At 50.7% G+C, this 25,652-nt stretch overlaps 9 protein-coding genes across 16 annotated transcripts; 6 read left to right on the forward strand and 3 right to left on the reverse strand.

Moving 5' to 3' along the window:
* Positions 1–51: 51 nt before the first annotated feature.
* On the forward strand, positions 52–4,777 carry LOC136193253 (AF4/FMR2 family member 3-like). The gene is made up of 24 exons (XM_065982107.1): positions 52–129; positions 193–325; positions 579–672; positions 748–795; positions 892–927; positions 991–1,262; positions 1,311–1,344; positions 1,454–1,495; positions 1,555–1,650; positions 1,707–1,804; positions 1,852–1,906; positions 1,963–2,009; positions 2,068–2,653; positions 2,729–2,773; positions 2,825–3,117; positions 3,175–3,241; positions 3,296–3,370; positions 3,428–3,492; positions 3,553–3,639; positions 3,700–3,772; positions 3,845–3,930; positions 3,987–4,303; positions 4,355–4,406; positions 4,455–4,777. Exons 2-24 carry the CDS (start codon positions 258–260, stop codon positions 4,528–4,530), a joined length of 2,712 nt encoding a protein of 903 aa, XP_065838179.1. The 5' UTR covers positions 52–129; positions 193–257; the 3' UTR covers positions 4,531–4,777.
* Positions 4,651–5,532, forward strand: LOC136193477 (RING-box protein 1-like). Its single transcript, XM_065982389.1, has 6 exons — positions 4,651–4,899; positions 4,956–4,983; positions 5,033–5,083; positions 5,134–5,204; positions 5,261–5,346; positions 5,402–5,532. Exons 1-6 carry the CDS (start codon positions 4,651–4,653, stop codon positions 5,412–5,414), a joined length of 498 nt encoding a protein of 165 aa, XP_065838461.1. The 3' UTR covers positions 5,415–5,532.
* Positions 5,333–6,427, reverse strand: LOC136193391 (uncharacterized). The gene is made up of 3 exons (XM_065982287.1): positions 6,253–6,427; positions 5,690–6,202; positions 5,333–5,635 (listed from the first exon to the last, which is right to left on the reverse strand). The coding sequence occupies exons 1-3, from the start codon at positions 6,415–6,417 to the stop codon at positions 5,423–5,425; spliced, it is 891 nt and encodes a 296-aa protein (XP_065838359.1). The 5' UTR covers positions 6,418–6,427; the 3' UTR covers positions 5,333–5,422.
* A 17-nt stretch (positions 6,428–6,444) lies between these two features.
* On the forward strand, positions 6,445–8,598 carry LOC136193285 (uncharacterized). The gene has a single exon (XM_065982147.1). It carries the CDS (start codon positions 6,477–6,479, stop codon positions 8,526–8,528), a length of 2,052 nt encoding a protein of 683 aa, XP_065838219.1. The 5' UTR covers positions 6,445–6,476; the 3' UTR covers positions 8,529–8,598.
* Positions 8,599–8,665: 67 nt separating this feature from the next.
* Positions 8,666–11,738, reverse strand: LOC136193233 (lysosomal alpha-mannosidase-like). The gene has a single exon (XM_065982085.1). The coding sequence runs from the start codon at positions 11,734–11,736 to the stop codon at positions 8,821–8,823; it is 2,916 nt and encodes a 971-aa protein (XP_065838157.1). The 5' UTR covers positions 11,737–11,738; the 3' UTR covers positions 8,666–8,820.
* Positions 11,739–11,773: 35 nt separating this feature from the next.
* LOC136193428 (OCIA domain-containing protein 1-like) lies at positions 11,774–14,949 on the forward strand. 7 transcript variants are annotated; one of them, XR_010671332.1, is made up of 17 exons: positions 11,780–11,887; positions 11,954–12,014; positions 12,077–12,129; positions 12,179–12,347; positions 12,405–12,527; positions 12,654–12,961; positions 13,014–13,035; positions 13,088–13,226; positions 13,274–13,483; positions 13,529–13,612; positions 13,678–13,727; positions 13,781–13,860; positions 13,923–14,232; positions 14,299–14,359; positions 14,414–14,467; positions 14,518–14,674; positions 14,730–14,949. XR_010671332.1 is itself a non-coding variant. In XM_065982341.1 (6 exons), the coding sequence occupies exons 1-6, from the start codon at positions 11,810–11,812 to the stop codon at positions 12,815–12,817; spliced, it is 648 nt and encodes a 215-aa protein (XP_065838413.1). In that variant the 5' UTR covers positions 11,780–11,809; the 3' UTR covers positions 12,818–12,971. The 7 variants fall into 7 exon arrangements, 2 of the variants coding, with proteins under 2 accessions (XP_065838413.1, XP_065838428.1); XR_010671330.1 differs by having other exon boundaries at positions 13,274–13,379; positions 13,427–13,483; positions 13,781–14,232; XR_010671335.1 differs by having other exon boundaries at positions 11,774–11,887; positions 12,077–12,130; positions 12,405–12,597; positions 13,781–14,232.
* LOC136193457 (OCIA domain-containing protein 1-like) lies at positions 14,862–15,878 on the reverse strand. Its single transcript, XM_065982371.1, has 6 exons — positions 15,810–15,878; positions 15,697–15,757; positions 15,589–15,642; positions 15,387–15,540; positions 15,054–15,331; positions 14,862–14,997 (listed from the first exon to the last, which is right to left on the reverse strand). Exons 1-6 carry the CDS (start codon positions 15,861–15,863, stop codon positions 14,954–14,956), a joined length of 645 nt encoding a protein of 214 aa, XP_065838443.1. The 5' UTR covers positions 15,864–15,878; the 3' UTR covers positions 14,862–14,953.
* On the forward strand, positions 15,633–17,429 carry LOC136193376 (probable protein phosphatase 2C T23F11.1). 2 transcript variants are annotated; one of them, XM_065982269.1, is made up of 12 exons: positions 15,633–15,647; positions 15,705–16,011; positions 16,067–16,150; positions 16,201–16,266; positions 16,321–16,389; positions 16,446–16,513; positions 16,566–16,650; positions 16,703–16,759; positions 16,806–16,889; positions 16,955–17,020; positions 17,074–17,153; positions 17,212–17,429. In XM_065982269.1, the coding sequence occupies exons 2-12, from the start codon at positions 15,909–15,911 to the stop codon at positions 17,362–17,364; spliced, it is 915 nt and encodes a 304-aa protein (XP_065838341.1). In that variant the 5' UTR covers positions 15,633–15,647; positions 15,705–15,908; the 3' UTR covers positions 17,365–17,429. The 2 variants fall into 2 exon arrangements, with proteins under 2 accessions (XP_065838341.1, XP_065838349.1); XM_065982277.1 differs by lacking the exon at positions 15,633–15,647 and having other exon boundaries at positions 15,680–16,011.
* A 39-nt stretch (positions 17,430–17,468) lies between these two features.
* On the forward strand, positions 17,469–25,575 carry LOC136190241 (CREB-binding protein-like). The gene is made up of 26 exons (XM_065978346.1): positions 17,469–17,871; positions 17,932–18,719; positions 18,775–18,903; positions 18,957–19,230; positions 19,295–19,405; positions 19,454–19,550; positions 19,603–19,662; positions 19,724–19,847; positions 19,909–20,202; positions 20,263–20,431; positions 20,498–20,616; positions 20,672–20,758; positions 20,819–20,902; positions 20,973–21,041; positions 21,092–21,189; positions 21,256–21,330; positions 21,447–21,503; positions 21,558–21,635; positions 21,686–21,753; positions 21,809–21,956; positions 22,014–22,160; positions 22,231–22,510; positions 22,568–22,741; positions 22,802–22,957; positions 23,008–23,289; positions 23,351–25,575. Exons 1-26 carry the CDS (start codon positions 17,757–17,759, stop codon positions 25,538–25,540), a joined length of 6,273 nt encoding a protein of 2,090 aa, XP_065834418.1. The 5' UTR covers positions 17,469–17,756; the 3' UTR covers positions 25,541–25,575.
* Positions 25,576–25,652: the final 77 nt, after the last annotated feature.

The raw sequence follows: 25,652 nt of genomic DNA on the forward strand, positions 1-25,652 counted from the left end.
CGTTGTCACGTGCGCTCTCGAAAGAGGAAATTCCCGTCCCTGACGTCACTGCGGTCGACGAGAGGAGTGGACTGCAGTGGGAGGCCTAAAAGTCCGCGGTCGGGTTGACGGAGACTTCGCCGCAGAAAAGTAGGCAACGTCGAATCGCTGGTGACCAAGCTGTTCTCCCAAGCGACTACCTCCTTTCGCCAGGTCGGCGATCATGTCCCCCAGAGACGAATAGCAACCCAAACCTCGCCGGAGAAAAAAAAGTCGTCATGTCCGCACATCGTTCGTCGCAAACGCACGCTCGCTCGCGCCACGGCAAAGCGATTCCAGCGAACGAGTGAGAGTCGCCTCGACGTGCCCATTGTCGGCGTCTCGATCGGAGAACAGACGCCGACTTCCGACTAATGCAATTACGCGAAACGCGACGTCGTACCGATAGGGGGAAAGAGGGAGAGCAATCAGTGCGAGGGGCCCCGGCACTCGATCATCGCTCGCAGAGGGAGAGAGAAATCGAAAACCCGCTACCCACCCCCATTTCGCAGCATCCGATTAGCACGGCGCGATTAATAATTGGCTTTTATTTGCCGCAGGGATCGAAAGGCCCTCCGCGAGCAAGAGCGACAACGGCGCCTCGAAATAGCCGATCTCGGCGGCGGCGGCAGCGGCGGCGGCGACGACAAAAAGGTTTGAGTGACGGAGCGGCGGCGAAAGCAAAGACTAAATATCGATTTCTCTCACCGCTTTTTCCGCGTCTTCTAGCCTTCGATGCCGCCTGCGAATCTGTTTCCATCGGGTCCACCGCAGCGGGTAAGACCGATCGAAGCGTGTTTATATTGGCTCGTCTATTGGGGACGCGCATTCTCATCATTCATTCATTCATTGATCGCATCCTCGCTTTCTCAGGCTATCGAGAACGATCCGCTTACGGATCATCTAAAGGTTAGCAGAGAAAAACGTTAATCGATCGATCGATCGATGCAAGCGCGCGCGTCTTTCGTCCAGACTTGCCTCGGCGAGTTCGTCGAGACGTACAAGCAGATGTCGCTGTGCCGTAGCGAGCTAATCGGCGTCGCTCACGCGCCGGCGACGCCCGTCGACCAGCTGAACGGCGGCGCTCCCTTCGAATTCGTCAAAACGCCGAACGACACGACGAGACCGACGATGACGACGCAGAAACGATCGTTCGCGACAGAAGAACGATCGAGAAGCGAGCGCACCACGCCAATGCAGAAGAAAGTCGCGGCGCCGCCAGGAAAAATTCGATTGCCGCCGAGGTAAGCGAAACGAGCGCGATCTTTTCGTTTTCTTACGTGTTTTTGTAGGGGATTGACCGAGTTTTATCAGCAGAAGGATGGGGTATGCGCTCGCGTGGCGTGTTTTCGTTAATTTTCGTGTTATGACCATCTGGGGGGGCCCCCCTCCTTTTTGAATGAATGAAGGAATGATGTGTCCTCGTTTCCTCTAGCCCGATTCGATCGACTCGAAAAAAGTCGAAAACATACTCATGGTCAGTCATGCGTTTCGGAAAAAGACGGCACAAAAAAACGCTCACTGGTTTCCCCACAGGAAATGACGTCAAATACCCTCAGCGAGCCATTGACGGACACCGGACTATCAACACCACTCAAGGACCCTAACCAACTGAGATTCGACTTCACCAAAGTCGGCGAGACTCACTCCACTTAAGCAAATCAGGAGCAAACGCGCGGCCTATTTAGGAAGCTGCAGCAAAGAAGCTGTTGTCAACGAAGGAGCCCGAGGCGGGGACAATTAGCGAGAAGCCGGCACCACTACCAGAGCGGCAGGCCAATTCCGAGTAAGTGCCATCTGATGAGGTTCATTCGAGGCTAAAGTGGCTTTTAGTTCGCTTGACAGTTCTGATGATGAGGACGGCGGAAATGCTGCTAAGAAGAAAGCTGTGAGGACGCGCGCGCACACAAGATGTCAAGGCACGTTTGCATTTGTTTTTCTTAGGATGTCACGTGCGAGAAAATTCCGCCTAATGCTTTGAATGACTTGACGTGGGATTCGTTTTTTGTTGTTTGTCGCAATTCGTGTTGACGAGAGACATTTTTTTAGGGAATTTTCCTCGGACGATTCGTCGTCGTCGAGCAGCGACTCCGATTCGGACTCGAATTCGGACTCGGATTCAGACAGTGACGACGACGACGATGACGACGACGCGGAGGAGGAAGAAGAAGAGAACAAAATAGCAAAAGTTCCACAGGAACAAGAAAAAGAAGAACCGAATGTAGAAGAGCTTCAAAACAGCAGTGCTTCAGCGACCGTAAAAGACGCGCAGAGCACTGAGAATTGCGCCGTTTCTTTGTTGGAAGAAAAAGAAAAAGACGACGAAATTAGCGCCATTATGACGGCCGTCGGATTGGCCGACGACGCGCCCGCCCCTGTAGAGGTCATGAGCGACTTGGAATCGTCCGATGACGACGAGAAGAATGATCTCGTCATTGACGTTCCCGAAGTGGAGCAACCTCCGCCTCCGCCGCCGGTGCCGACGCCGGTGCCGCCGCCGTCACGATGCGAGGAAGAAGAAAAAGAGGAGAAGAAGAAAACGAACTTGGTTGCTTCCTTGATCATTCGAATTCCTTTGCATAAATTGACGAGAGTACCGGAATCGTCTAAGCGGAAAAGACCGCGGAATGCTGAGGTAAGATATTACGGTATGCGCGTGCCACGTCGCTCTCAAATTCACGCTCATTTTCTTATTTTTTATTTTTCATAGTTGCTACAAAAGAGCGACGCGAAGAGAGCGAAACCGAACGCTAAAGTGCGCACAATCCCGCTTCCGTTCTTTCCGTCTCGCGAAATATTTCCGCAGGTAAATAACAGGCGAGATTCTCAAGCGAATTCCACTCGAGACGACGAAAAGGAGCCGTACCAGATTTCCGAAGTGAGTAGCACGACGTGTGTCGACGCGGCGGCGGCGGCAGCGGCGGCGGCGACGGGAAAATCGTCGACAACGACGACGACGACGACGAGCGCTCCGACGGCTCACCCGCCGCCCGCCGCCGACATCGGAGTCGACGACGAAGAAACGTCTTGGTCTTCGCGTGAGAAGATTTCGAAAAGAAGCGGCCGGAATAGAGATCAGGGAGAAGACAGGAGAGACCTGTAAGATTAATTTTTAAAAAATCATTTATTTATTTATTTATTTATTTATTTATTCAGGAGAATTCCTTCGCACGAGTATCACTTGAACGAAGCGAGAGCACTGAAACACAAAGCCGACGCAACAGTAGGAGGGACGATAGTTTATTTGCGCGTGTATATAGGGGAATCGCGTCTATAGTCGCACAAATTGACAAAGGCCCTGCTCTACATCAAGTCAGCCATACGATTTATTCAGTGTGGCAATGCGATGGAGGTCTCGGAGCGTCGGACAATAGGAAAACGTGTGACATAATTAGTCGTGTTTACATAGGCTGATCTGCAGTCCGACCCTCGGGGCGTTCACGATATGTATCAGCAAACAATAGCTCTGATTCAGTGAGCGCGCAAGGATTCTATTTCTGTCCGTCGTCGACATCCGGTTTTGTTTATATTTAGATTCGTTTTGCAGCCATACGTGCACGGATCCGAAAAAAGAAGAGGACTTGACGTAATCCACCAGAATAAGACGTTGGCTGTATTGTGGTACGTATTGCATTGGTTTCCTTTCGACCCTCGACCCATCCCCTCTCTCTCTACCCATAGTCTTCGCTGTCTGTCCGTACTCAATATGAAACTCTTTACATTGAAACGTGAAAGCGCTGTTAGACGACAAAAAGTAGGCTTTCTTTATATAGAGGAAACCCCGCCGCGCATTTTTATTTATTCATGCATCCCCGCTCCATCTCAGGTCCTTCAAGATCATTTTCAAAAGACGCTCAAAATGCATGCCGCTCAACCGCAGCAGGTCTCGTCGCCGTGGAATCCGTCATCTGGGTAAAATCGCTCGAGCGAGTTTCGATACCATTTACCGTTTCCCCTCGTATATATAGCAATAACGCGGGTAGTCCGGCGACGACGACGTCTCCGGCGAGCGTGGGAAGCGTGGGCAGTTCTGGAAGCGGAACGGAGCAAGGTAAAGGAGGGTCAGGTACCGCCGGCGCCGCTGTCGCCGCGCAGAAGCCGTCCGCTCATACTACGAAGAGCGGACACTCGCTTCAAGTGTCGCCTTCCAATCCGAACCGATCCAACGTGACCATACCGCATAACGTCGCTCAGATGACCCTGCAGCATTTTACGGTCATGAATTTTATACTGAAAAGTCAGCAATTGTGGACGCAGAGTGAAGAAATGGAACGATCCTGCAACGGTGTCTATAGTAGCGTTACTTGGGGAATCTAATTGAAATTATTTTCCCTAGGATTCTTTGTCGCCTTAGATGAGAAAGTAAAATTGTCTCTATCGCCTCTTAGGTACTATTTTACTAATACGTAAATATTTCGTTCAATTTGTTTTTTTAGCTCAATTTATTCCCTTATTGACTGGATGAAATGTGGCGTGTCGTGGTTCTCCGATTCCGGCTATACATCACTGTAGTCTCACAGCAAATCTCTTCTATCGGTATATCTTTGTAAGCGTATATGGCAATTATGAATATAGGATGCTTGTGGGGGAGGTTGCTGTTGTAACAGCAACACTCCTTTGCGTTGCTGCATTATGTTTCAGATCAGGATTTGTAGTTTTTTGTATGGGGAAAGAAGAATCGAATTAACTATTATTTATAGAAGATTGATGGACGTACAATTAGTCTATCTACCAATAGCAAAAATGACACGTGGGAAAAGGTTGCGTTCGCATACGGGGCATTTGAAAATGGCGTCGATGGAAGCGGAACCGTCGCCAGCGGCCTCGTCGTCGTCCGCCGCTCCGTCGAAAGGCGAAAAGAAACGTTTCGAAGTGAAGAAGGTTGGTGGCGATGCATTTGCGGCGATTCTCGCTGTAATAAAGGCTTCGTTTCGCAGTGGAGCGCCGTCGCTCTTTGGGCATGGGGTAAAAAGTCGATTTTTCGCGTGCTACGCGCCTGCCAAGTCTTTTCTAGATATAGTCGTAGACAATTGCGCTATTTGCCGCAACCACATCATGGATTTATGTGAGAAAATCCGGTGGGCCCCCCCTTTTTTTTCGAATATTTTTTCTCAGGTATCGAATGCCAGGCGAATCAAGCGTCGGCGACGAGCGAGGAGTGCACCGTCGCATGGGGCGTTTGCAACGTAGGGAGACGGCAAAAAATAAAATAATTTTTAATTAATAGATAATCTTTTTTCAGCACGCCTTTCACTTTCACTGCATTTCGCGTTGGCTGAAAACGCGCCAGGTTTGCCCGCTGGACAACAGAGAGTGGGAATTTCAAAAGTAAAATATCAATAAATAATCAATTAAATAATCAAATAATATCACGTCTCTCCAGGTACGGCCGCTGATTGGCCAATCAAAACTGCTTCCAAGCTTTGTGTTCAAGACACCTAGGAACGGGTTTAGATGATAGTGTTTGGGCTTGCTTGTCATATTCAAGATAATAAATATGCGGTTCCAAATTCATTTTTCTCACTGTTTCTGCCAGGTTGCTATAGTGACCACCGATATCTAACGGCGAATGACAGTCGTCAGAAAAGGTAAGTTTACCCCCGCTCGACACAATGAACTAGAAAATATAAAATCCAAATTTCCAAATCAAATTCTTTAATTAATAATTTACCTTGATTATCTCTTCAGATGGATAGGGCCTGCCAATTTTCGCATAACCCGCCGTATTGACTTCGAACAGGGCACCGTAGTCAATTGCAATTTTCACGTTTTTCTTCATTGCTTCTATCACGTGACTTGACGGTTTAAAATCGGGTCGAAAGACTGCAATCTTATCCAGATGACCGATTACTTCCGGTTCGATTTGGGTTATGAGTTCGCGCTGTTGCGCGTAGTAACGCCGGAAAACGACTTCGGTTGTTCCTAGCGCGCGCTCGCACTCAGCAAAGGAATCTGCTGAAAAATCAATAGGCATTCCGTCCACGTGATGTATGGATCCGACGAGGTATTCGAGAGCGTGTTTTCGTTTTAGTTGTCGGATTTCTGCTATGCATTCAGGCCGAATGTATTCGGTTTCCATTCCCACTAGGATATTGATGCGATCTTCGTATTTGGCTTGTAATCGTCGCGATTCAATTACGTAGGAATCAAACAGGTCGGAAAGATCGGTCGGTTTCAGGAGCAACTAGAAGAGAGGTATCGTTAATTCACATTTTTTTATAATGGATAACGCACTTCCTGTTCTTCTGGATAGAGATCGCCTGATTTCGTCCTAGGCTTGTGTTCCGATAGGCCCAGATGCGTGAATTCTACTTCAATTGCTCGTTTGACTATCTCTTCTAGTTGTCCGCTCGCGTGCATGCAAAACTGGCCGGAGTGAGTGTGAAAGGAGAACGCCATGGGATCTGGAGAAATCGGTTAGCGTGCGCTATTTCTTGCAGACATCCGCGCGACAGGGAATGTTTCGATTGTGTGCGTTCCTTCTTCTCTTCTGGTGTGCTACCAGCTCCGACGTGTCACCATCCAAGTTTGTCAACAGTCTCGGTATGAAAATGGTTCGCATACCGCCGGGAAAGTACCTAATGGGCTACAGTCGCGTCTCCCTGCCAAAAACGCTCACTCTGGACCTCCCCTATCGAAGCAAAGGCGACTACGACGAAAGACCGTATCACTACGTCACAATCGAACGATCATTCTACGCATCCGAGCACGAAGTAACAAACTCGGTTTTCGAGCAAATCGATCCGAGTCACGCGCGCTATCGGGGCGCGATGAACTTCTCGAGAGACGACGACGAAGCGGTCATCTTCGTCAGCTGGCACGACGCCGTTTCGTTCTGCGACGAACTCGCAAAACGCGAAAATAGAAAATATCGTCTTCCAACGGAAGCCGAATGGGAATACGCGGCACGTGCGAATACAGTGACGTATTTTAACACGGGCGACGACGTCCCGAAATCGTATCAAAAATGTCAAAAAAATTCGTGGTATCCCGGAGAACCGGAAGAGTGCCCACTGCCCAAACTAACCGTCGGCCAAACGCCGGCGAATGGATTTGGTTTGAAGGACACAGTTGGAAATGTTGAAGAGTGGACAGCCGATTGGTACGGTTGGTATGACGACAATAACGTCACGAATCCAGTGGGACCGTCAGACGGGGATTTCAAGGTGTCACGTGGCGGCAGTCATTCAACCGAACTCTATTATCTAAGATCGGCCAATCGGATGGGAACCCTGCCTGAGGACATGAGCTGGTACATTGGATTTCGCGTTGTCATGGAAGATCCGAACCCGGAATTCTACACGGAATCCGATTCCCATTTGATCCCAATTCCAAAACAGAGAGATGAGCCATCTAAGGAGAATTTTAAAAAATCAGAATCTCCTCTCCCTCCTCCTCCTAATATGGATCCCAATGAGCCGTATTTCTACGGACCTCTAAAGTACGTCAATATACCCCATGATCACGATCATCTTCCCTTCGGTCACCACAACCACGACCCCGCAATTTGTCCCTGTCCCAACGGCGACATCTTCGCCATATGGTACAGCTGCTGGTCCGAAACCGATCGCGAACTCGGCATCGTTTCGAGTCGTCTTCCCAACGGATCGAGCGCGTGGGAAACGCCGTCGATCTTCTGGAACGCGCCCGATCGCAACGACCACGCGCCGGCGATGTACGTCGACGAAAATCAGACGATGTATCATTTCAACGGGCTCTCGGCGGCGGGAACGTTCGGTAGCCTAGCGACGATAATGCGCACTTCGAACGACAGCGGTCGAACGTGGTCGCGCGCTGATTTGATATTCGCTTCGCACGGCCTAAAGCACATGCCCGTCGAGACGGTAATTAAGACGAAAGACGGCGCTCTTTTATTGCCTACTGATGGTGTGACGGGTGGCACGGGCTATACGGTTCTCCACGTGTCGTTGGATAACGGCTACACGTGGGCTGATCCTCCGCTTGGTCCCATACTCGGTATCCACGGCGCTGTCGTTCAGCTGACGAACGGTAGTCTGTATGCGCTTGGTCGCGGGGACGATATCGACGGTAATATGGTTCGTAGTCTTTCGACGGATATGGGTCGAAAGTGGTCATACGCGAGATCGCCGTTTCCCGGTATTCACGGCGGGCAGCGCGAGGTTTTGCTTCGTTTGAACGAAGGGCCTATTATGATGCTCGGTTTTGCCAATGAGCCCATGCCGATTATCGATGTTTCGAATGGGACGAGACACGTTACGGGTTTGTATGCGGCTATTAGTTACGACGAGGGAGAGACGTGGCCCAATCGACGGCTTCTTTCTGACGACGGAAAGGGTCGAAAGGAGGAGTGTCTGGACGGGAAGACGTTTGTGATGAGCTACAAGACGGCTGAGCCGAACGGCTACATGTCGGCGAGACAGTCCAAAGACGGTCTTATTCATATTATATCCAGTCGAAATTACTATCGTATCAATGCCAAGTGGCTCTCGACGAGGCCTCCGGTTCCACCACGGAATGACATACAGTGAGTTAACGGTTTTTTTGTTTGACTTTTTTGTCTTTTCTCAGTGATACGTGAAGAAATTGGAATGAATTCTCTTTCTTGTTTTGCGAGCATGAGGTAAAGAGGTAGTGGCGGTACAGAGAAGAATTTAGTTCTTCTGGGTGAAATTGCTCAGTTTTAATGACTAAAATGGGATCGTTCACGCAAGTGGAATCTATTGCTAGACAAACAGTACAGCAGATGAAATCACATAGGTTAAGAGAACGATGAAAGAAAGACATTTCACGGGGTGTAAGGGAAAAAGCCGAGTAAGTTCCTTACTCCTTGACCTGCAAGAAGAAAGTGCGAATGTCCATAGGATTCAAACTGATCGTCTCATCCGGAAAGCTGACGACATTCTTCTTTCTTCCATCTTCAACGTCGTCGTCGTCGTTTTTCTCACCAACGACTTTCCACACCAGACGATTCTCCTCCTTCTTAAGCAGATTCGCTCCGAGCGTCATCTCCTCGACGCTCTCAACTTCCAATGACGTAAACATCCCATCGAATCCTGGCACTTCAACGGGTCTCGACAGCTCCTCGTCCTCGCCAACAGCGAACTGATGATCGAGACGAACGAGCACGCCTTCCGGCTCCCGCTGCAACGTTAACAAGTGAACATTTTCCGGCAACGGCTCCTTCAATCCGCTATAAGTACCCCGACGATTTTGAACCCATTTTTCAGCGGTACCCTCCATCGCCGCAACTCCCGCACGCGGTTGCATAAAGATTCTCTCGCCGAGCAGACGATGCATGCGACCGGCGCGCTCGATCGGCGCCACCTGGAGAAAATGCGAACCGCGAATAATAAGCCCCCGACCGTCGCGTCCCGGCTCGTTCAACGGCTCCCCGACGCCAAAATGATCGTCGTACAAAAGTCGCCTATGAATCATGAGCTCGACTTCGCCGTCGTTCATGCTCGAGCCGCCCTGCGAACGATCCGTCAAAACGGTCAATTGAACGCCGGCGGCGCGATCCTGTATCGCGATTCGACTGTCGACGGGGAAATAATTGCTCGCCACCGGTTCGGTGAGATTGATTTCGTACGTGTCTCGATGAAAGCGAACGCGCCGCTGCATCTCCCTCCCATTCGCGTCCGTGTAGAACGTCTTCTCCGACGCTAAATTCGACGTGAAGCGGCTAATGATCTCCTTGCCCCAGCCGTCTTTGATCGGAATCGGTCCGACGGTGAATTCGAATTCGGCGTACGACGCTTCGGCGTAGAGTCGAACGACTTGAGACGCGACGCCGTCGTGGACGATCTGACGCACTTCTTCGACGACGTCCGACTTGAATACTTCCCATTCGTACGGCATTCCGTCGGCGAGATCGTACGTTTCACTCGAATTCGGTCGAAATACGTAGGCTCCGGACGCCTGTTTGCTTAGTTTATTATTGCCGGCACTGGCGTTGTACCAGCGGAGTTCCTGCGTCACGGGCGTGCTCATGTTTTCCTTCAAATTCTCAACCAGTTTCAATCGTCCCGTCGCCCCGTCGAAAGTGAGTCGAAGCATAGAATTGGAAATCGAAAAATCTTCTTTCGGTTTAGCGGATTCAACAATCGGCGTCGTCGCCGGTGCCGTCTCGACGAAATACGTGGCGTAACCGAGCGGCGGCGCCGTCGCTTGAAAAACGACTTCGTACAACGCAGAACTTCGGTTACCGCGTACCCGACTCGTTTCCTTGCCGACGGGAAACACGGTACTGGGCACGGACTCCAAGGCGAAGTTCCTAACAACGTAGTCGCTTTCCTTCGAAACGGGAAATCGCACAGGCCACGTAGTGGCTCTCGGAAGAGGATTATAAACGAAGACGACAAACGACGTCGCGTTCTCAGTCGACGGGCAAACGCTGACGTTGGCGAGAAAACAGAAATCGATTTTCAACGCGTTCGTCTCGTCGACGAGTCGAGCGAGAGCGTTTCCGACGACGAGCGCGCAAGCGTCGCTGCCCTCCGACACGCGCAACTCGTAGTCGTACGTCACCACCTGTTTCTCCGTTCCCGTTATCGCGTCGTGATGCTGAAGAACGGCGAGAGCGCGTCGCAACGTCGTCGACGTTATGACGTCATTATACGGGCCAACGATCGTTTCGAGTTGCTTGCAAATTTGCAGCCAATTGTTCGCCCAACGCGAGTAGCCCTTGAGCGACGGTCGACTGGTGAAAAAGCCGCTCCAATAGGAATGGGGCCCGCTCGAGTGCGGCAAGAAATCGTCCGTTTTCAGCGTCCATTCGTCGTCGAGCGCGTGCTTCGCCTCGACGTATATCGACGGCGTCGAATAGAAAGCGTTGAGTCGAAGCGATTCGTTGCTGTTCGCATACTGAATCAGCTTGTCGACGTTTTTAAACCAGCGGTGGGCGTTCTTATAAGCGAAATCGCTTCCCATGGTCACCAAGATGTGATTGCCGACGATCGACGCGTTCTGCGTCCACGAGTCGTTTGCAAACAGGGCCAACTTTTCGATGACGTTATAATCCTCCAATCGCATGTCGTCGTGAAAATCGTCGTTGTCATTGTCGAAACGGAAACCCTGCGGTGGCCCGTAGGTTCCTCGAAAAAACGCGCCAGTGAACATATCCGCGCCTGCGCCGAGACTCGGACTTCCGCGCCAAATCATCTCGAGCGTCCGATTGGCCGAACGCTTCGCGAGATCCTGATAGTCGATGCGCGCGAAGAAGAACCCGTCGAAGCCCATCTGAGCGAAGAGCGACGCCTGCGCCGACGAATGGCCGAACGGATCGATGTGCCAGGCGACGCGCGGTCGTCCCGAATCGCCGAACGCGCGTTTGAGAACGAGAAACCCTTCGGTCATCTGATCGACGATTGCGTTGTAGTGCGTCGCCGCTTCGTCGTTCATGCACCAGCCGCCGTTGATGAATTCGAGCGCGCCTTCGTTGACGAGAGATCGAACGATCGCCTGCGTCGATTCGGTCTGCTGGCGCCACCAGCGTTCGAAGAATGCAATTTCGACGTAGATGAAACGACGTTTGCGATCGATTTGAAGCTCTTCGACGACCGTGTCCAAGATGTATTGGACCGATTCGTAATAGTATTGATCGACGGTCACCTGCCAGCCCGTGTCGTCGTGTGTGTGCGGTACAATGTGCACGTTGATTTTGTCTGTCGCGTACTCGATTCCTCGAATGCACGACACTGCCGCCAAGACGAGAATGAGACCTGCCCCTGCTGCCATAGTCACGTGCGGTTTTGTTTCACGAGCGTCAACGTGCGCTAGAGGTGACGTAATCGTCCGGAGCCTTGGGCACATGGCTGAAGCAAAAGCCAAAACTCCTGACGCTTCAAAGACTGAATCTCCATGTTCTTCGGGGAACTTTAGTCCCATAGTAGGCTATAGGCTAATCGAACACGCGTACGACCGCGACCGCCTTACGATCAACGTCTCTTTGCAGCTTTCGGACCAGGAGTTGGCCCTTTTGAAAGAGTGCCGTCGCAATTCCGCGTTGTATCGAGGTGCGTGAGAAAATGGGAAAAATAATATTATCGGTGACTTATTGCGCAATCGATCGCTAAAGGAGTCCCTCTTGGAACCGCTTCAGCCGTATCGCTTTACCTCGTGACTAACAGAGGTGTGAGAGAAAGGATCTCGTGGTTTTTTTTCACTGATTTTTTCGTAGGTTTTTTTGGAAAGGGAGTTCAGAAGTGGCCTGCCATTTTTAAGCTGCAGATTCCTTTTCTTGCTTTCTGTGTTGGATTTGGATTTGGTGCTCACTCCTATCGCAGCATCTGTTTCGAAAACTTCAAAAAATTGGAAAATTCTCTTCTCGCTGAGATGGCCAAAGTGGGGTCAGGCCGAATGAAAGGGAGATTTGGATACGTGTATAATTTTTTTATAATGTTTAGAGAAGCAAAGGGAGGCTTTGGACCTTTTTACATCTCAAACAAATTCGAGAAGATTATCGAAAAGAAGATTATGGAACAGAAAAGAAAGCTTGAGCAGTATACACCAAAATGAAGAGATATTTAGTACGCTTTGATGTTGGACACTCGCGCGAAAAAAAACACATCAACTGCACTGATCATACTACAATTAAATGTCCTTCCTTCCTTCTCATTCCCATATTGGATCTCCATATTTGTTTCTCTTCACAGGACCTTGGGGGAAAGAGAGCAATGTCGAGGAGTTGCAGAATAGTCTTAGAGTAACTCACGATTTTGCGTTGGTATTGAAATGTCTTTCCTTGAAACGTCATCATCACAATTCGACGTCGATCCTGACGACGATTTGGCGAGACTTTGTCTGTGCCGTTCTCTGATGTCATCAAATGTCAGAGTGCCAGTAGAATTCTGGGACGATTCAGAAGAAGAATCCAGATCAGAGTCCATTTCAAATGCCGACGGCTGTGGCGGCGGCGGCGGCGGCGGCGAGGACGCGGGAGCATTCACTTGGCGGCGCTGAGGTACCTCTCTCCGTGGAGCAAAACCTCCAATCTGACCTTTTCTTTATAATAGCATTAGCAAATGAAGACGCTAGGTTCTGCTCTGATTATTCACCTTTCTTGATACTCTCGAACCTGCTCGGCTAGATTCGAATTTTCCAGCTGCATTATCTTCTCAAAGCACTTCGTCTTGTACGACGCGGTGCCAACGTAAAATCCGACGACAAAAGCGCTGACCCAATACATGGTCGACGAACGTCCAGGCCGTCCTGAAGCAATGCAATAAGTAATACAACGAAAATGTTGGTGTAAAGCTTATCGTACCTCTTCTAGCGAGTTCTCTTGCAAAGATCGCACAGACGGTCCCAAGAGGAATACCTGAAGTAGAAAGAAGGCTCATATCGGGTGCTCACATCACAAGCCTACAAGAGAAAATACAGTACAGTTGTATTTATTGGAAGAGATGGCGTTCTATTTGTGATTCAGCTGAATTGAGACGAATTTCTGCCGCCGGAGGATACGTTGAATTAAATCACGTCAATGGTAGAATAGCAGCTTCAGATGGTCGTGGCTTTATTATTTTTTCAGGGTCCCTCGCTTTGTCTCGAGCCCTCGGCGACTTTGCCTTTAAGAAGAATCCTAGCAAATCACCAGAGGAACAAATTATAACAGGTGAATAGAACAAGACTATGCAAGCCATCTTCTTCTGGTTATTAATCAATGGCGCTTATATATAGCCTCGCCTGAAGTAATTGTAAAGGAAATAACCAATGAGCACGAGTTTGTGGTACTATATATGAAAGCACTTTTACTGTGGGTTACCGAAATTTTCTTGTCTAGGAATATGGGACGTTTTGACAAATGTTGAGGCGGTAGAGTTCGTGCGAAGCCGCATCAGTCAAAACATGGAACTTTGCCAGGTGAAATTTATTATTAAATATTTTTGACTCAAAGCTACATGTATTGGACCGATTCGTAATAGTATTGGGGTCGACGGTCACCTGCCAGCCCGTGCGTGTGCGGTACGATGTGCACGTTGATTTTGTCTGTCGCGTACTCGATTCCTCGAATGCACGACGCTGCCGCCAAGACGAGAATGAGCCCTGCTGCCATAGTCACGTGCGGTTTTGTTTCACGAGCGTCAACGTGCGCTAGACCTAAGTGACGTAATCGTCAGGTAACCGGTTCAGAATTCCTTTGACCTTTGGGCACACATGGCTGAAGCAAAAACCAAAACTCCTGACGCTGCAAAGACTGAACGTCCATGTTCTTCGGGGAACTTTCGTCCCAAAGTAGGTACATAGGCTATCGAACACGCGTACGACCGCGGCCGCCTTACGATCAACGTCTCTTTGCAGCTTTCGGACCAGGAGATTGCCGTTTTGAAAGACTGCCGTCGCAATTCCGTGTGGTATCGAGGTGCGTGAGAAAATGGGAAGAATAATATTATCGGTGACTTATCGATCGCTAAAGGAGTCCCTCTTGGAACCGCTTCAGCTGTATCGCTTTACCTCGTGACTACCAGAGGTATGAGAGAAAGGATCTCGTCGTTTTTTTTCTTCACTGACTTCTCGTAGGTTTTCTTGGAAAGGGAGCTCAGAAGTGGCCTAAGCTGATTTCTTCTCTTGCTTTCTTTGTTGGATTTGGATTGGGTGCTCGCTCTTATCGCAGCACCTGTTTCGAAAACATCAAAAAATTGGAAAATTCTTTTCTTGCTGACATGGTCAAAGCGGGGTCAGGCCGAATGAAAGGGAGATTTGGATACGTGTATAATTTTTTTAATGTTTAGGGAAGCAAAGGGAGGCTTTGGACCTTTTTTCAGGTCAAACGAATTCGAGAAGATCATGAAAAAGCACAATGTTCCAACAGGCGAAGCAGAAAAGAAAGCTTGAGCAGTATACACCAAAACGAAGAGAGATATTTAGTACGCTTTGATGTTGGACTCGCGCGAAAAAAAACACATCAACTGCACTTTTAACATACTACAATTAAATGTCCTTCCTTCCTTCCTTCTCATTCCCATATTGGATCTCCGTATTTGTTTCTCTTCACAGGACCTTGGGGGAAAGAGAGCAATGTCGAGGAGTTGCAGAATAGTCTTAGAGTAACTCACGATTTTGCTTTGGTATTGAAGTGTCTTTTCTTGAAACGTCATCATCACGATTCGACGTCGATTCTGACGACGATTTGGCGAGACTTTGTCTGTGCCGTTCTCTGATGTCATCAAATGACAGAGTAGACTCCCGGGACGATTCAGAAGAAGAATCCAGATCAGAGTCCATTTCAAATGCCGACGGCTGTGGCGGCGGCGGCGGCGGCGGCGCGGGAGCATTCACTTGGCGGCGCTGAGGTACCTCTCTCCGTGGAGCAAAACCTCCAATCTGACCTTTTCTTTAGCAAATGAAGACACTAGGTTTTTTTTGCTCTGACCATTCATTCGTCTCACCTTTCTTGATACTCTCGAACCTGCTCGGCTAGATTCGAATTTTCCAGCTGCATAATCTTCTCAAAGCACTTCGTCTTGTACGACGCGGTGCCAACGTAAAATCCGACGGCAAAAGCGCCGACCCAATACATGGTCGACGAACGTCCAGGCCGTCCTGAAGCAATGCAATAAGTAATACAACGGTGTAAAGGCCTTATTGTACCTCTTCTAGCGAGTTCTCTTGCAAAGATCGCACAAACGGTCCCAAGAGGAACACCTGAAGTAGGAAAAGGCTCATATCGGGCGCTCTGCGTTTGCGCTCGCTTCTTGCCTCTGTAGACCGTCGAATTGAATCGGCACTCGCGAAGAACAGCTACCTCTTCGTCGGAAAGCTGAGCGTCAGAAGGGTCTAGCTATAATATGTGAAACGGGTTCGACTGCAACCTGTAGAGAAATCGGTTTCGCTTGGGAACTTTGATTCGCGTCTTCTTTTGCCATAGCTCCGAGTGCGCAGGCCCGCGCACATTATTTAGCGGCGGATCGATGGGGTCACACTTATCGGAGCCCGAAACAGGAAAGCAGACCGAAGAGATTTCTAACGAGCACTACGTTGTAGCCTCGTCGTCTATGCAAGGATGGAGACTCGGTAAGGAAAACGGCAAACGTTTCGAGGAGCTGCAACTTGACGGTTTTCTTCTTAGGTATGGAAGATGCTCACTGTCACATATTGTCGTATGGAAATGACGACAGTTGTGCATTTCTTGGAGTCTTTGATGGCCACGGCGGTGAGCTCACGCGATTGACGTTGAATACATTCGATTTCGATGCATCGAAGGTCCTCTGGTTGCGGATTTTACATCGAGAAATTTGCCGGCAACGATTGCCGCTTCTCAGGCCTTTAGTCAGTGTGCACTGAGACGAAACGGTTCTCAGGTGAAAGTGGTCTAATTTGTAGAAAATGGAGACGTTAGCTTGGCAATCAAAGAAGGATGTCTGCACACCGATGTGGAAGTTAGAAATTCAGGTGTAGTCGTAGTAGCGCGTAGAATACGCTGGGGAGGCAACGTGGAGATATATCAGGGGTACACGCTGAAACCAGTGGAACAACAGCTATTTTTACCATACTGAAAGACAAACACATATTTTGTGTAATATCCAGTCAATTGTCTGATTCCTTTTTTACAGTTAGTCGTCTTTTAGGGAAACGTGGGTGATTCGCGTGCCGTTGCTAGTGTGTGTGGTCGAGTCGAAGAGCTGTCTTTCGATCACAAGCCTACAAGAGAAAGTACAGTACAGTTGTATTTATCGGAAGAGATGGCGTTCTATTTGTGATTCAGCTGAATTGAGACGAATTTCTGCCGCCGGAGGATACGTTGAATTAAATCGCGTCAATGGTAGAATAGCAGCTTCAGATGGCCGTGGCTTTATTATTTTTTTCAGGGTCCCTCGCTTTGTCTCGAGCCCTCGGCGACTTTGCCTTTAAGAAGAATCCTAGCAAATCACCAGAGGAACAGATTATAACAGGTGAATAGAACAAGACTATGCAAGGAATTTTCTTCTGGTTATTAATCAATGACGCTTATATATAGCCTCGCCTGAAGTAATTGTAAAGGAAATAACAGACGAGCACGAGTTTGTGGTACTAGGGTGTGACGGTAATATATCAAAGTACTTTTACACTGTGGGTTACCGACATTTTCTTGTCTAGGAATATGGGACGTTTTGACAAATGTTGAGGCGGTAGAGTTCGTACGAAGCCGCATCAGTCAAAACATGGAACTTTGCCAGGTGAAATTTATTATTAAATATTTTTGACTCAAGGCTACATGTAACGTATCTTGTAAAGATTTGTGAAGAGCTGCTTACTCGCTGTCTGGCGCCAGATAGTCGCTTGGGGTCAATTGGCTGTGATAACATGACAGTCGTCATTGTGGCTTTTCTTCATGGACGATCTTACGAGAATTTAGCAAAAAAATGTCAACTTAGTAGTAGAATTTAATATTTTATGTGGTCTTGGTCAAAATTTTTACGATTTGTTTAAGGAAGAAAAGTGGAACGCCCACATTCGTTAGAAGGCATCCGGGACACCAATCCCAGCCTCGTTCTGATGCCCAACGGTGATGTATTGTTCGCATTCGCAAATCGGCCGTCGAACGAAAATCTAGCGAGCGACCGTCGTTGAGAGAACTCGTTTCGAACGGCACAGCCCAAGGACTTCGATTCGATCGCAGTAAGCGGGTCCTGCGACGCGAGATTCGCGCTGGGGTCGCCCATCGGGGAACAAGCCCACACGCGAAAGAGAAAGGCGCGCGCGTCACTCGCATACCGTTCGCGCACAGAAAGCGAACCCCAGCCCTCGTTCGCCGACGAGACGATCGGGGAAAAATCGCCATGGAAAGCGGCGACGTACGAAACGCGTCGTCCGAACCGCCGACGAAGAAGTCGAAGCTTTCCCCGCTCAACGTGTCGGGGGCCCCACCGACCGAAGTCGGCGCCAGCGGCGCCGGTAAGCCACGCGAGCCTCTTTCGCGAAACCTCGCGCCATCGCCGCCCATTTTTCCCGTAGATTTCTACTTCGAACTCTTCGACATGTTGCCCGACTTGAACACGCCGCCGCCCGCGATCGACTCCACTATAAATGGGGTTAGCGGCGGTAGCGCGCCCACGGCCGCCGCGTCAGGGCCCAAATCGAACGCTTCGGCATCGTCGGCGTCCTCATCTAACGTTTCGAATAAAGATGGAGGTGGAGGAGGCGGAGTAGGAGGAGGCAGCGCCGTCGTCGCCGCCGCCGCCGTCGCCGTCAACGCCGTCGCCGATTCGGGCGAGGATTTTTTGTCGGCGAACGGGCAAATCGTCGAGTCGTCCGACGGCGACGGGAGCGAGTCGTCGTCGAAGCGTGACGTCGCCGCCGCCGCCGCCGAACGAAGTGGCGCATCTCCGCCCGTCGAACAACAACAACAACAACAGCAAACACATCAGAAATTTTCGTTTCTCGGCGTCGGCGGCGGAAAAGCCTCGCCTTTGACTGGAAGCGTCAATTCGGCGAGTCCCGTCGCCGCCGCCGGCCGAGGGGGGCTCGGTAAGGGAAAAAAGGAGATGTCGTCGTCTTCGTCGCTCTCTTCGTCCGGAGACGTCGGAGTCGTCGTCGCCGGTGGCGGCAGCAGCGGTGGTGCCGGCAGTGGTGAGGACGAACGAAAACCGGATATTAGTCTACTGGGAAAGCAATTCGGACCGATGAGTACGGGCGGCGGAAAGGACGTGAAAATGGGCCACGACTTTGGCGGCAGTGACGGGACTGGCGGTCTGCCAGCGGCGATGGGGGGAAAAGGGGCCTCTTACGAGTCAAATGACACCGTAGGTTTTACTCTTTCTCTTCTCTGTATATTAGAAGAGGGTTTTGGGGTGTTAGGGCGTGGCCTTGTCGAATCTCATGGTACCCAAGCAGGAGCCGCTCGACTATACTCCAAATCGCGGCTGTTATCCGTCCGACGGAGGCGGCGGCCCATCCATGCAACCGCCCGTCTCATCAATAGGAGGAGTAAAATAAAAAATATTCAAAAAAAATTGATTTGTTATGCGTTTTATTCCCAGCTGAGCGGCGGCGGAGCGGCGGCGGCGGCGGCGATGGTGAGAGCAAGCGGAACGTCGCCGCAACATCCCACAGCGGACCCAGAAAAACGAAAGCTCATTCAACAGCAACTGGTTCTTCTCCTTCACGCGCACAAGTGCCAGCGACGCGAGCAACAGGCGAGCGAGCAGCAGCCCAACGGGCAAGTGAAGCCCCCGTGCACGCTACCTCACTGTCAAACGATGAAGGAAGTTCTCAATCACATGGCCGTGTGCACGGCGGGAAAAACGTGTCCCGGTATAAATTGCGCCCTTAGGAGGAGGAAATTTTTATGTCTAGCTATAAGCGCGCGCTTTTTCAGTTGCTCATTGCGCGTCGTCGCGGCAAATTATTCAGCATTGGAAGAGCTGCACGCGACTCGACTGTCCCGTGTGTTTGCCATTGAAAACTCATCGCACGCCGTCGTCATCTGGTAAGCGAATCAAAACGAGTCTGGAGTGAAAGTAGTATTTTTTGATAGGAGGAGCGAATCATTTTCCTGACGGTCAGCAGCCGCAGTTCCAGCAGCAACAGCAACAGCAATCGCTACAAGCGCAGCAGCAGCAGCAACAGCCAGTGTAAATATAGATATAGATATATACTACTAATCATATCACGGATATTTTCTAGAGCGAAAAGTTGGCATCATGAAGTGACGCAGGATCTGAGGAATCATCTCGTTAGCAAATTGTGCGTAGACGCGTCAGAAAAAGAAAAGAGGGAGTGGATTTCGAGTTTTTTTTTGTCTTAGAGTGACTGCGATTTTTCCCACGCCGGTGAACGATCCCGCCGCACTGAAAGACAAGCGAATCGTCAACTTGGTCGCCTACGCGCGCAAAGTGGAACGCGACATGTTCGACACGGCGAGCAGCCGGGTATAAGACATAGATACCGTAAGTCCACCCACTCATCATCGCGTTTCCCCCGACTCCGTAGGAAGAGTACTATCACCTCCTCGCCGAAAAAATCTACAAAATTCAGAAGGAACTCGAGGAGAAACGAAAGCGACGCGTGGAGCAGGCTCAGCACGATTGCCAGCCGGGTTTGAACGGGAGCAACATTCTCATGTCGGGCGGCGCGGGTCCGCTTCGTCCGCCGCCGCCTCAATCCGCTTCCTTCCACACGTCCGACGCCAGCGCTCACGCGCAGATGGCACAGACGTACAATTATCTCGCATCATCGAGTAGTCTCATGCAGTCGGGTGCCCGGTTAGGACTTCTGTCGCCTGATGTTAGTTCTATACAAGGGGTGGGGGGAGGGAAGTAGCGCGTTTGAGATATGTGTAATCAGGGCCATGGAGGGACTTCGGTGTCTCCGCCGTCCTCTGCGTCGTCGTTGACTCACATGCAATTGGGCTCGTCGCGTCTGGCTGATGCTCTGGGGGAGATGCCCATGGAGCCGGCTGGATTGCCGCCGGCCGGCAGCAAGCAGGTGACAATATCGGGAAAGCCGAGAAAAGGTTCAATTCAATTCAACACGCCGTTTCTGTGCACTTCTGAGCGCGCGCCGCGCTTTTTTCAAATAGTTTGGCTTCCTGAGCAGTTGAGACAGGTGTTCGTACCGGTTCTCGACAGCATGTATCATTTGGAGCCGGAATCTCTGCCGTTTCGGCAGCCTGTCGATCCCGTTATGATGATGATTCCTGTGAGTCCGTGTATTTAGAATAGAGGAGAGGAGGGGATACTATTTCCACCTCTAGGACTATTTTGACATCATCAAAAATCCTATGGATCTGTCGACAATTCGGGACAAATTGGACAAGGGAGAGTATCAAGATCCGTGGGAGGTGCGATTCGTTTTTTGTGTAGCGGTCTCTCGACTACGAATAATCTGAATCTCTGTTTAGTTCTGCGACGACTGTTGGTTGATGTTTGACAACGCTTGGATCTACAACAGGAAAACGTCACGCGTGTATAAATATTGCTCAAAGGTAGAAGGGGAATATACTATAGACTCTGGATGGATAAATTGAATGGCGATCCCCCTTTGCGTTTTATTAGCTGGCTGAAGTGTTTGCACCCAATGTAGACATAGCAATGCAAAGGCTGGGATGCTGCTGTGGACATAAGGTAATAATAAGAATTCTTATTATTTTGAAAACTATTTTTTTTTCTCCCAGTACGTTTTTCATCCTCAAGTGCTGTGTTGCTATGGGGCTCAACTGTGCACCATCCCAAGGGATGCCGAATACTACAGTTTCCAAAATAGATTTATGACGTCAGTTTCAGCATGAGACCCTCTCCCGGGGCTCTGGTTTTTTAAAAAAACGTTTCGTCTCTCTAGGTATCATTACTGTGAGAAATGTTTTAACGAAATTGAAGGAAATGAGATAACGCTTGGAGACGATCCAAGTCCGGGGTACGGAAGAGTCTATAGAGTTGCATGCTGTCGCTGTGTATTGCGTGGTTTGTCATGTCTGTGGCCGAAAGGGGACGCAAAACGGGGCGCCATTCTCACAGTAATTCTCTTCGTAGAAGGATTCAAAAGAGTGCTTTTGTAAAGCTAAAGAACAATGGTGTTGACCACGAACCGTACGTTATTTTTTTGATCTCCCATTCGCGATTACTTATAATTGAATCTTTCAGCTTTGTGGAGTGCATTGATTGTGGACGGAAAATGCACAAAATTTGTGTTCTCCACAACGAGTACATCACGCAAACGGGGTAAGAATCAAATCAAGCGCTATTTACCCTAATGATTTTTTTCCTATCAGATTCCAGTGTGACAGCTGCCTGAGAAAAAGCGGCCAAAAGAGAAAGGAAAACAAATGCACAGCGAAACGTAAGTCAAATTTTTCTTGTTCTTGTTCTTATACGAAAAAACGTTCTGTATCCAGGTTTGCCCGTGACTCGCCTGGGAACGTATCTCGAAACCAGAGTGAACAACTTCCTTCGCGCGAATAACATGTCGCAGGGAGACGTCATCGTTCGCGTTGTGTCCAGCTGCGATAAGAACGTCGAGACGAAGCCTCACATGAGAGAAAAGTGCGGGGGATTTTATAAATATTATTCGTTTCGATTTGACGGGTTTTCGGTTTTTAGATTCTGTCCCACGGGAGAATTTCCCGAAAGTTTTCCGTATCGCGCGAAAGCGCTGTTCGCCTTTGAAGAAATCGACGGCGCCGACGTCTGTTTCTTTGGAATGCACGTTCAGGAGTACGGATCGGAATGCGATCCGCCGAATGCGAGGTACGACAGAGAATCTCAAAGGGAAGACTATTATAAATTTATCTTCGTTTTTTCTCTCTCTTCCCCCCAGACGCGTCTACGTGTCCTATTTGGATAGCGTGCACTTTTTCCAGCCGAGATCGATGCGAACGGCCGTGTATCACGAAATCCTGATCGGCTATTTGAAATTCTGCAAGGACCGCGGTTTCGCGTTCGCTCACATTTGGGCGTGTCCGCCGAGCGAGGGCGACGACTACATATTTCACTGTCATCCGCCGGAGCAGAAGATTCCCAAGCCGAAGCGACTCGTCGATTGGTACAAGAAGATGCTCGACAAGTCGGCACGAGAAGGAATAGTCATGGAGTACAGGGTAAGGAAAAAAAGCGCAATTTTTAATCAATAGAATAGGTGGGACGCCTCTATGCAGGACATCTACAAACAAGCGTTGGAGGATAAGATTTCTAAGCCGACTGACATGCCCTACTTCGAAGGCGACTTCTGGCCGAACGTTCTCGAGGAAAGCATTCGGGAATTGGATCAGGAAGAGGAAGAGCGACGGGCCAACGCGGCGGCGGAAGCTGCGGCGGCTACCAACGAAAAGGCACGGCGCCGAAAACGGTTTTAAACCGAGTACGTATTTTAATCGTTTTCTTGAATGCAGGGCCAGCCGAGTAGCAGTAACAAAAAGGCGGGTAAGAGCAAGAAAGGAAACAAGAAAAGCTCGGCGTCGCGTAAGAACACGAAGAAGCCGGTGATGCCTCCAGGGGGCTCGGATCTAACACAGAAGCTCTACTTGACAATGGACAAGCACAAGGAGGTCAGTTTCTCTTCGCCACCGCTATTCCACGACGTCAAATTTCGTCGCAGGTTTTCTTCGTCATTCGATTGCAGCCTTCGCGCGTGATTGCGAGCCTTCCGCCGACGACCGACGTGGATCCGCTCATTTCTTGCGATCTGATGGACGGTCGCGACATCTTTTTGACGATGGCGCGCGACAAGCACTACGAATTCTCGTCACTTCGTCGCGCCAAGTTCTCGACGATGGCGATGCTCGTCGAATTGCACAACATCAGTCAGGATCGTTTCGTGTACACGTGCAACGAGTGCGGAAAACACGTCGAGACGCGATATCACTGCACGGAATGCGAAGTGAGAACTTCCTTAGTCTCCCCCCTCCCCTGGGGCGAATATTTTTCTTCTTTTTCTTTAGGATTACGATCTGTGCGTTCCGTGTTTCCAGCGCAAGGGCCATCAACACAAAATGGAACAGCTCGGACTCGGCTTGGACGCCGACGATCAGTCGCCGTCGCGAAGTCCGCACGAACAGCGAAAGCTTTCCATACAGCGCTGCATTCAGTCGCTCGTTCACGCGTGCCAGTGTCGCAACATGAACTGCCAATTGCCGAGCTGTCTCAAGATGAAACGCGTCGTTCATCACACGAAGTCGTGCACGCGAAAGACGAACGGCGGCTGTCCCATCTGTCGGCAGTTGATCGCTCTGTGCTGCTATCACGCGAAACACTGCACCGAAGTCAAATGCCCCGTGCCCTTCTGTCAGAATATCAAGCAGAAGCTCCAAACGCAGCAGATGCAGCAACGAGTCCAACAAGCTCACATGGATCGTCGTCGATATATGCTCATGATGAGGCACAATCAGACGCCGTCGGCGGCGGCGGCAGCCGCTGCCGTCGTTGCGCAGCAAACGCCGCCGCAACCGCCGCCGCAACCGCCGCAAGCGGCGGCACCGCCACCGTCTTCCGTTGCAGTTCCCGTGCCCGCGACGCCGACGTTGGGCGGTTTCAAGACGGGCGGTCCGCCGCCGCCGGGATCCTCTCTGAGCACGACGGCGGCGCGAATGGCGGCGTCCGCGGCGCGAAAGCACGCGGAAATGCAGACGCGCGGTAAACCGGGCGACATGAGCCAACAGCCGAATCAATATCCGCCGCCGCCGCCGCAACAGCAGCAGCCGTCGTCGTCCGTAGACCGGCTAGGATTTCCGCCAACAAACGGAAATCCTCCTCGGCAAACGCCTCCGCCGCCTTCACTTCCGCCGACGCATGTTCATCCCGCAGGGGCGACATTAGCGTCGCGTCCAATGCCTCAGCAGCAGCAGCAACAGCAGCAGCAACAACAGCAACAGCTGACGCCGCAGCAACAGCTGACGCCGCAGCAACAGCAACACCTGCAGCGTTCTTTGGGGCAATACGATACCTTAGGTGCTCAGGAGCCCTTTCAGGCGCCGCTTAGTTCCGTCGTTTCGTCGCTGCAGCCTCAATCGCAGCAGCAACCGCCGCCTCCTCAGCAACAACAGCAACAGCAACAGCAGCACATTGGAACGCCGCAGGGTGGAAATCGGATGCTGAGCAAGCAACACATGGCGCAAATCATCGAAGCGTTGATGTCGCCCGATCCGTCGAGACGGCGCGTGGTGTTGGATATCATCAAGAAAAATCCGCCTCTCGTGCACCTTCTCCTCAAACAGCATCAAGACGAGAAAATGCGATCGGGAATGGCTCCTTCCCCGATGAATCGTCTTTCCGTGCGACAGCCGACTCCGCCGCCGTCGCAGCAGCAGTCCCAACAGCCCCAACAGCAACAACTCGGCGGCCTTCAACCGATGGACATACAACAGGCTCTACCTCCTCCAATGGACATACAACCGGCTCTATCGTCGCATCAATACGCATCTTATTCGCAGCCCCAACCGCCGCCGCCGCCGCCGTCGAATCAGTTTTTGTGGTCTCAGTCGCCGCAGAGAATGATTCAACAGCAGCCGCCGCCCGGTCAAACTGGACCCAGAGCCGTCATGCCGACGCCGCCGCGACCGCCTCAACCCTATCCACCGCAATACGGCAACGTGATGGCGTCGCCTCGAATCATGCCGCGAGGCGTAGCGATGAATCGGCCTATGCCGGCACTGCCGCCGAGGATAGCGACGCCGCCTGGCGTTCAATCTCGCATATCGGTCTCGACGCCGCCGCCGCCGTCGAACGTTCACCTTCAGCATCCGTCTCCGGGTTCGCATCATCAATTTTCTCAGCCGCCTACGCCGCTCAATCAGCAATCGATGCTCTCGCCCGGAGGGCAGGTTCTTCCTCCGGCGTCGCCGTCTCAGCAGCCGGAGTCGTCTCCGCAGCAGTACCAACCTCCGCCGCCGTCACAGCCGCCGCCGCCGCCGCAGATGGCCAATCATCCGTCCCATTCTCCCCTTCCTGGTGCGTCGCCGTTGCAGATGGATTCGAGTCTCGCTGACAACGGCGGTTTGCTGCCTACGACTTTTCCGTCGTCCGTACTTCAGAGTCCCTCTGATCCCAGTTTAACTCAATTGCCACCGGCCGAACCCCTGGACACAACGCAGAATCAGAATGATGCTTTGACTCGTTTTGTAGAGAATTTGTAGTCGTCGAATATTGTATCACGTATGTTCGAAAATTCTGCGTTCGTTGTAAATAGACATACCAGTAGTAAGGGGATGGATCGTCGTCTATAGGAGAAAGAACCTGCAAACGAGG

This window comes from Oscarella lobularis, chromosome 1 (genome assembly GCF_947507565.1).
Source record: "Oscarella lobularis chromosome 1, ooOscLobu1.1, whole genome shotgun sequence".
NCBI lineage: Eukaryota > Metazoa > Porifera > Homoscleromorpha > Homosclerophorida > Oscarellidae > Oscarella > Oscarella lobularis.

What these genes read in the sequence shown, in the direction of transcription:
- LOC136193253 (XM_065982107.1), top strand. Translation starts at nt 258, where the DNA reads ATGTCCGCACATCGTTCGTCGCAAACGCACGCTCGCTCGCGCCACGGC. An exon ending in AAAATTCGATTGCCGCCGAG is followed by an intron (nt 1,263 to 1,310) that starts GTAAGCGAAACG and finishes GTGTTTTTGTAG; the next exon opens with GGGATTGACCGAGTTTTATC. An exon ending in ATGCTGCTAAGAAGAAAGCT is followed by an intron (nt 1,907 to 1,962) that starts GTGAGGACGCGC and finishes TGTTTTTCTTAG; the next exon opens with GATGTCACGTGCGAGAAAAT.
- LOC136193477 (XM_065982389.1), top strand. Translation starts at nt 4,651, where the DNA reads ATGTTTCAGATCAGGATTTGTAGTTTTTTGTATGGGGAAAGAAGAATC. An exon ending in CGTCGCTCTTTGGGCATGGG is followed by an intron (nt 4,984 to 5,032) that starts GTAAAAAGTCGA and finishes AGTCTTTTCTAG; the next exon opens with ATATAGTCGTAGACAATTGC. An exon ending in CAACCACATCATGGATTTAT is followed by an intron (nt 5,084 to 5,133) that starts GTGAGAAAATCC and finishes ATTTTTTCTCAG; the next exon opens with GTATCGAATGCCAGGCGAAT.
- LOC136193391 (XM_065982287.1), bottom strand. Translation starts at nt 6,417, where the DNA reads ATGGCGTTCTCCTTTCACACTCACTCCGGCCAGTTTTGCATGCACGCG. An exon ending in TCTATCCAGAAGAACAGGAA is followed by an intron (nt 6,203 to 6,252) that starts GTGCGTTATCCA and finishes CCTCTCTTCTAG; the next exon opens with TTGCTCCTGAAACCGACCGA. An exon ending in CATCTGAAGAGATAATCAAG is followed by an intron (nt 5,636 to 5,689) that starts GTAAATTATTAA and finishes TATATTTTCTAG; the next exon opens with TTCATTGTGTCGAGCGGGGG.
- LOC136193285 (XM_065982147.1), top strand. Translation starts at nt 6,477, where the DNA reads ATGTTTCGATTGTGTGCGTTCCTTCTTCTCTTCTGGTGTGCTACCAGC.
- LOC136193233 (XM_065982085.1), bottom strand. Translation starts at nt 11,736, where the DNA reads ATGGCAGCAGGGGCAGGTCTCATTCTCGTCTTGGCGGCAGTGTCGTGC.
- LOC136193428 (XM_065982341.1), top strand. Translation starts at nt 11,810, where the DNA reads ATGGCTGAAGCAAAAGCCAAAACTCCTGACGCTTCAAAGACTGAATCT. An exon ending in CAATTCCGCGTTGTATCGAG is followed by an intron (nt 12,015 to 12,076) that starts GTGCGTGAGAAA and finishes CGATCGCTAAAG; the next exon opens with GAGTCCCTCTTGGAACCGCT. An exon ending in TTTACCTCGTGACTAACAGA is followed by an intron (nt 12,130 to 12,178) that starts GGTGTGAGAGAA and finishes ATTTTTTCGTAG; the next exon opens with GTTTTTTTGGAAAGGGAGTT.
- LOC136193457 (XM_065982371.1), bottom strand. Translation starts at nt 15,863, where the DNA reads ATGGCAAAAGAAGACGCGAATCAAAGTTCCCAAGCGAAACCGATTTCT. An exon ending in CAATTCGACGGTCTACAGAG is followed by an intron (nt 15,643 to 15,696) that starts GCAAGAAGCGAG and finishes TTCCTACTTCAG; the next exon opens with GTGTTCCTCTTGGGACCGTT. An exon ending in GTTCGAGAGTATCAAGAAAG is followed by an intron (nt 15,332 to 15,386) that starts GTGAGACGAATG and finishes CATTTGCTAAAG; the next exon opens with AAAAGGTCAGATTGGAGGTT.
- LOC136193376 (XM_065982269.1), top strand. Translation starts at nt 15,909, where the DNA reads ATGGGGTCACACTTATCGGAGCCCGAAACAGGAAAGCAGACCGAAGAG. An exon ending in AGAGGAACAGATTATAACAG is followed by an intron (nt 16,890 to 16,954) that starts GTGAATAGAACA and finishes GCTTATATATAG; the next exon opens with CCTCGCCTGAAGTAATTGTA. An exon ending in AAAACATGGAACTTTGCCAG is followed by an intron (nt 17,154 to 17,211) that starts GTGAAATTTATT and finishes TATCTTGTAAAG; the next exon opens with ATTTGTGAAGAGCTGCTTAC.
- LOC136190241 (XM_065978346.1), top strand. Translation starts at nt 17,757, where the DNA reads ATGGAAAGCGGCGACGTACGAAACGCGTCGTCCGAACCGCCGACGAAG. An exon ending in CAGCAGCAGCAACAGCCAGT is followed by an intron (nt 19,551 to 19,602) that starts GTAAATATAGAT and finishes GATATTTTCTAG; the next exon opens with AGCGAAAAGTTGGCATCATG. An exon ending in GATGCTGCTGTGGACATAAG is followed by an intron (nt 21,042 to 21,091) that starts GTAATAATAAGA and finishes TTTTTCTCCCAG; the next exon opens with TACGTTTTTCATCCTCAAGT.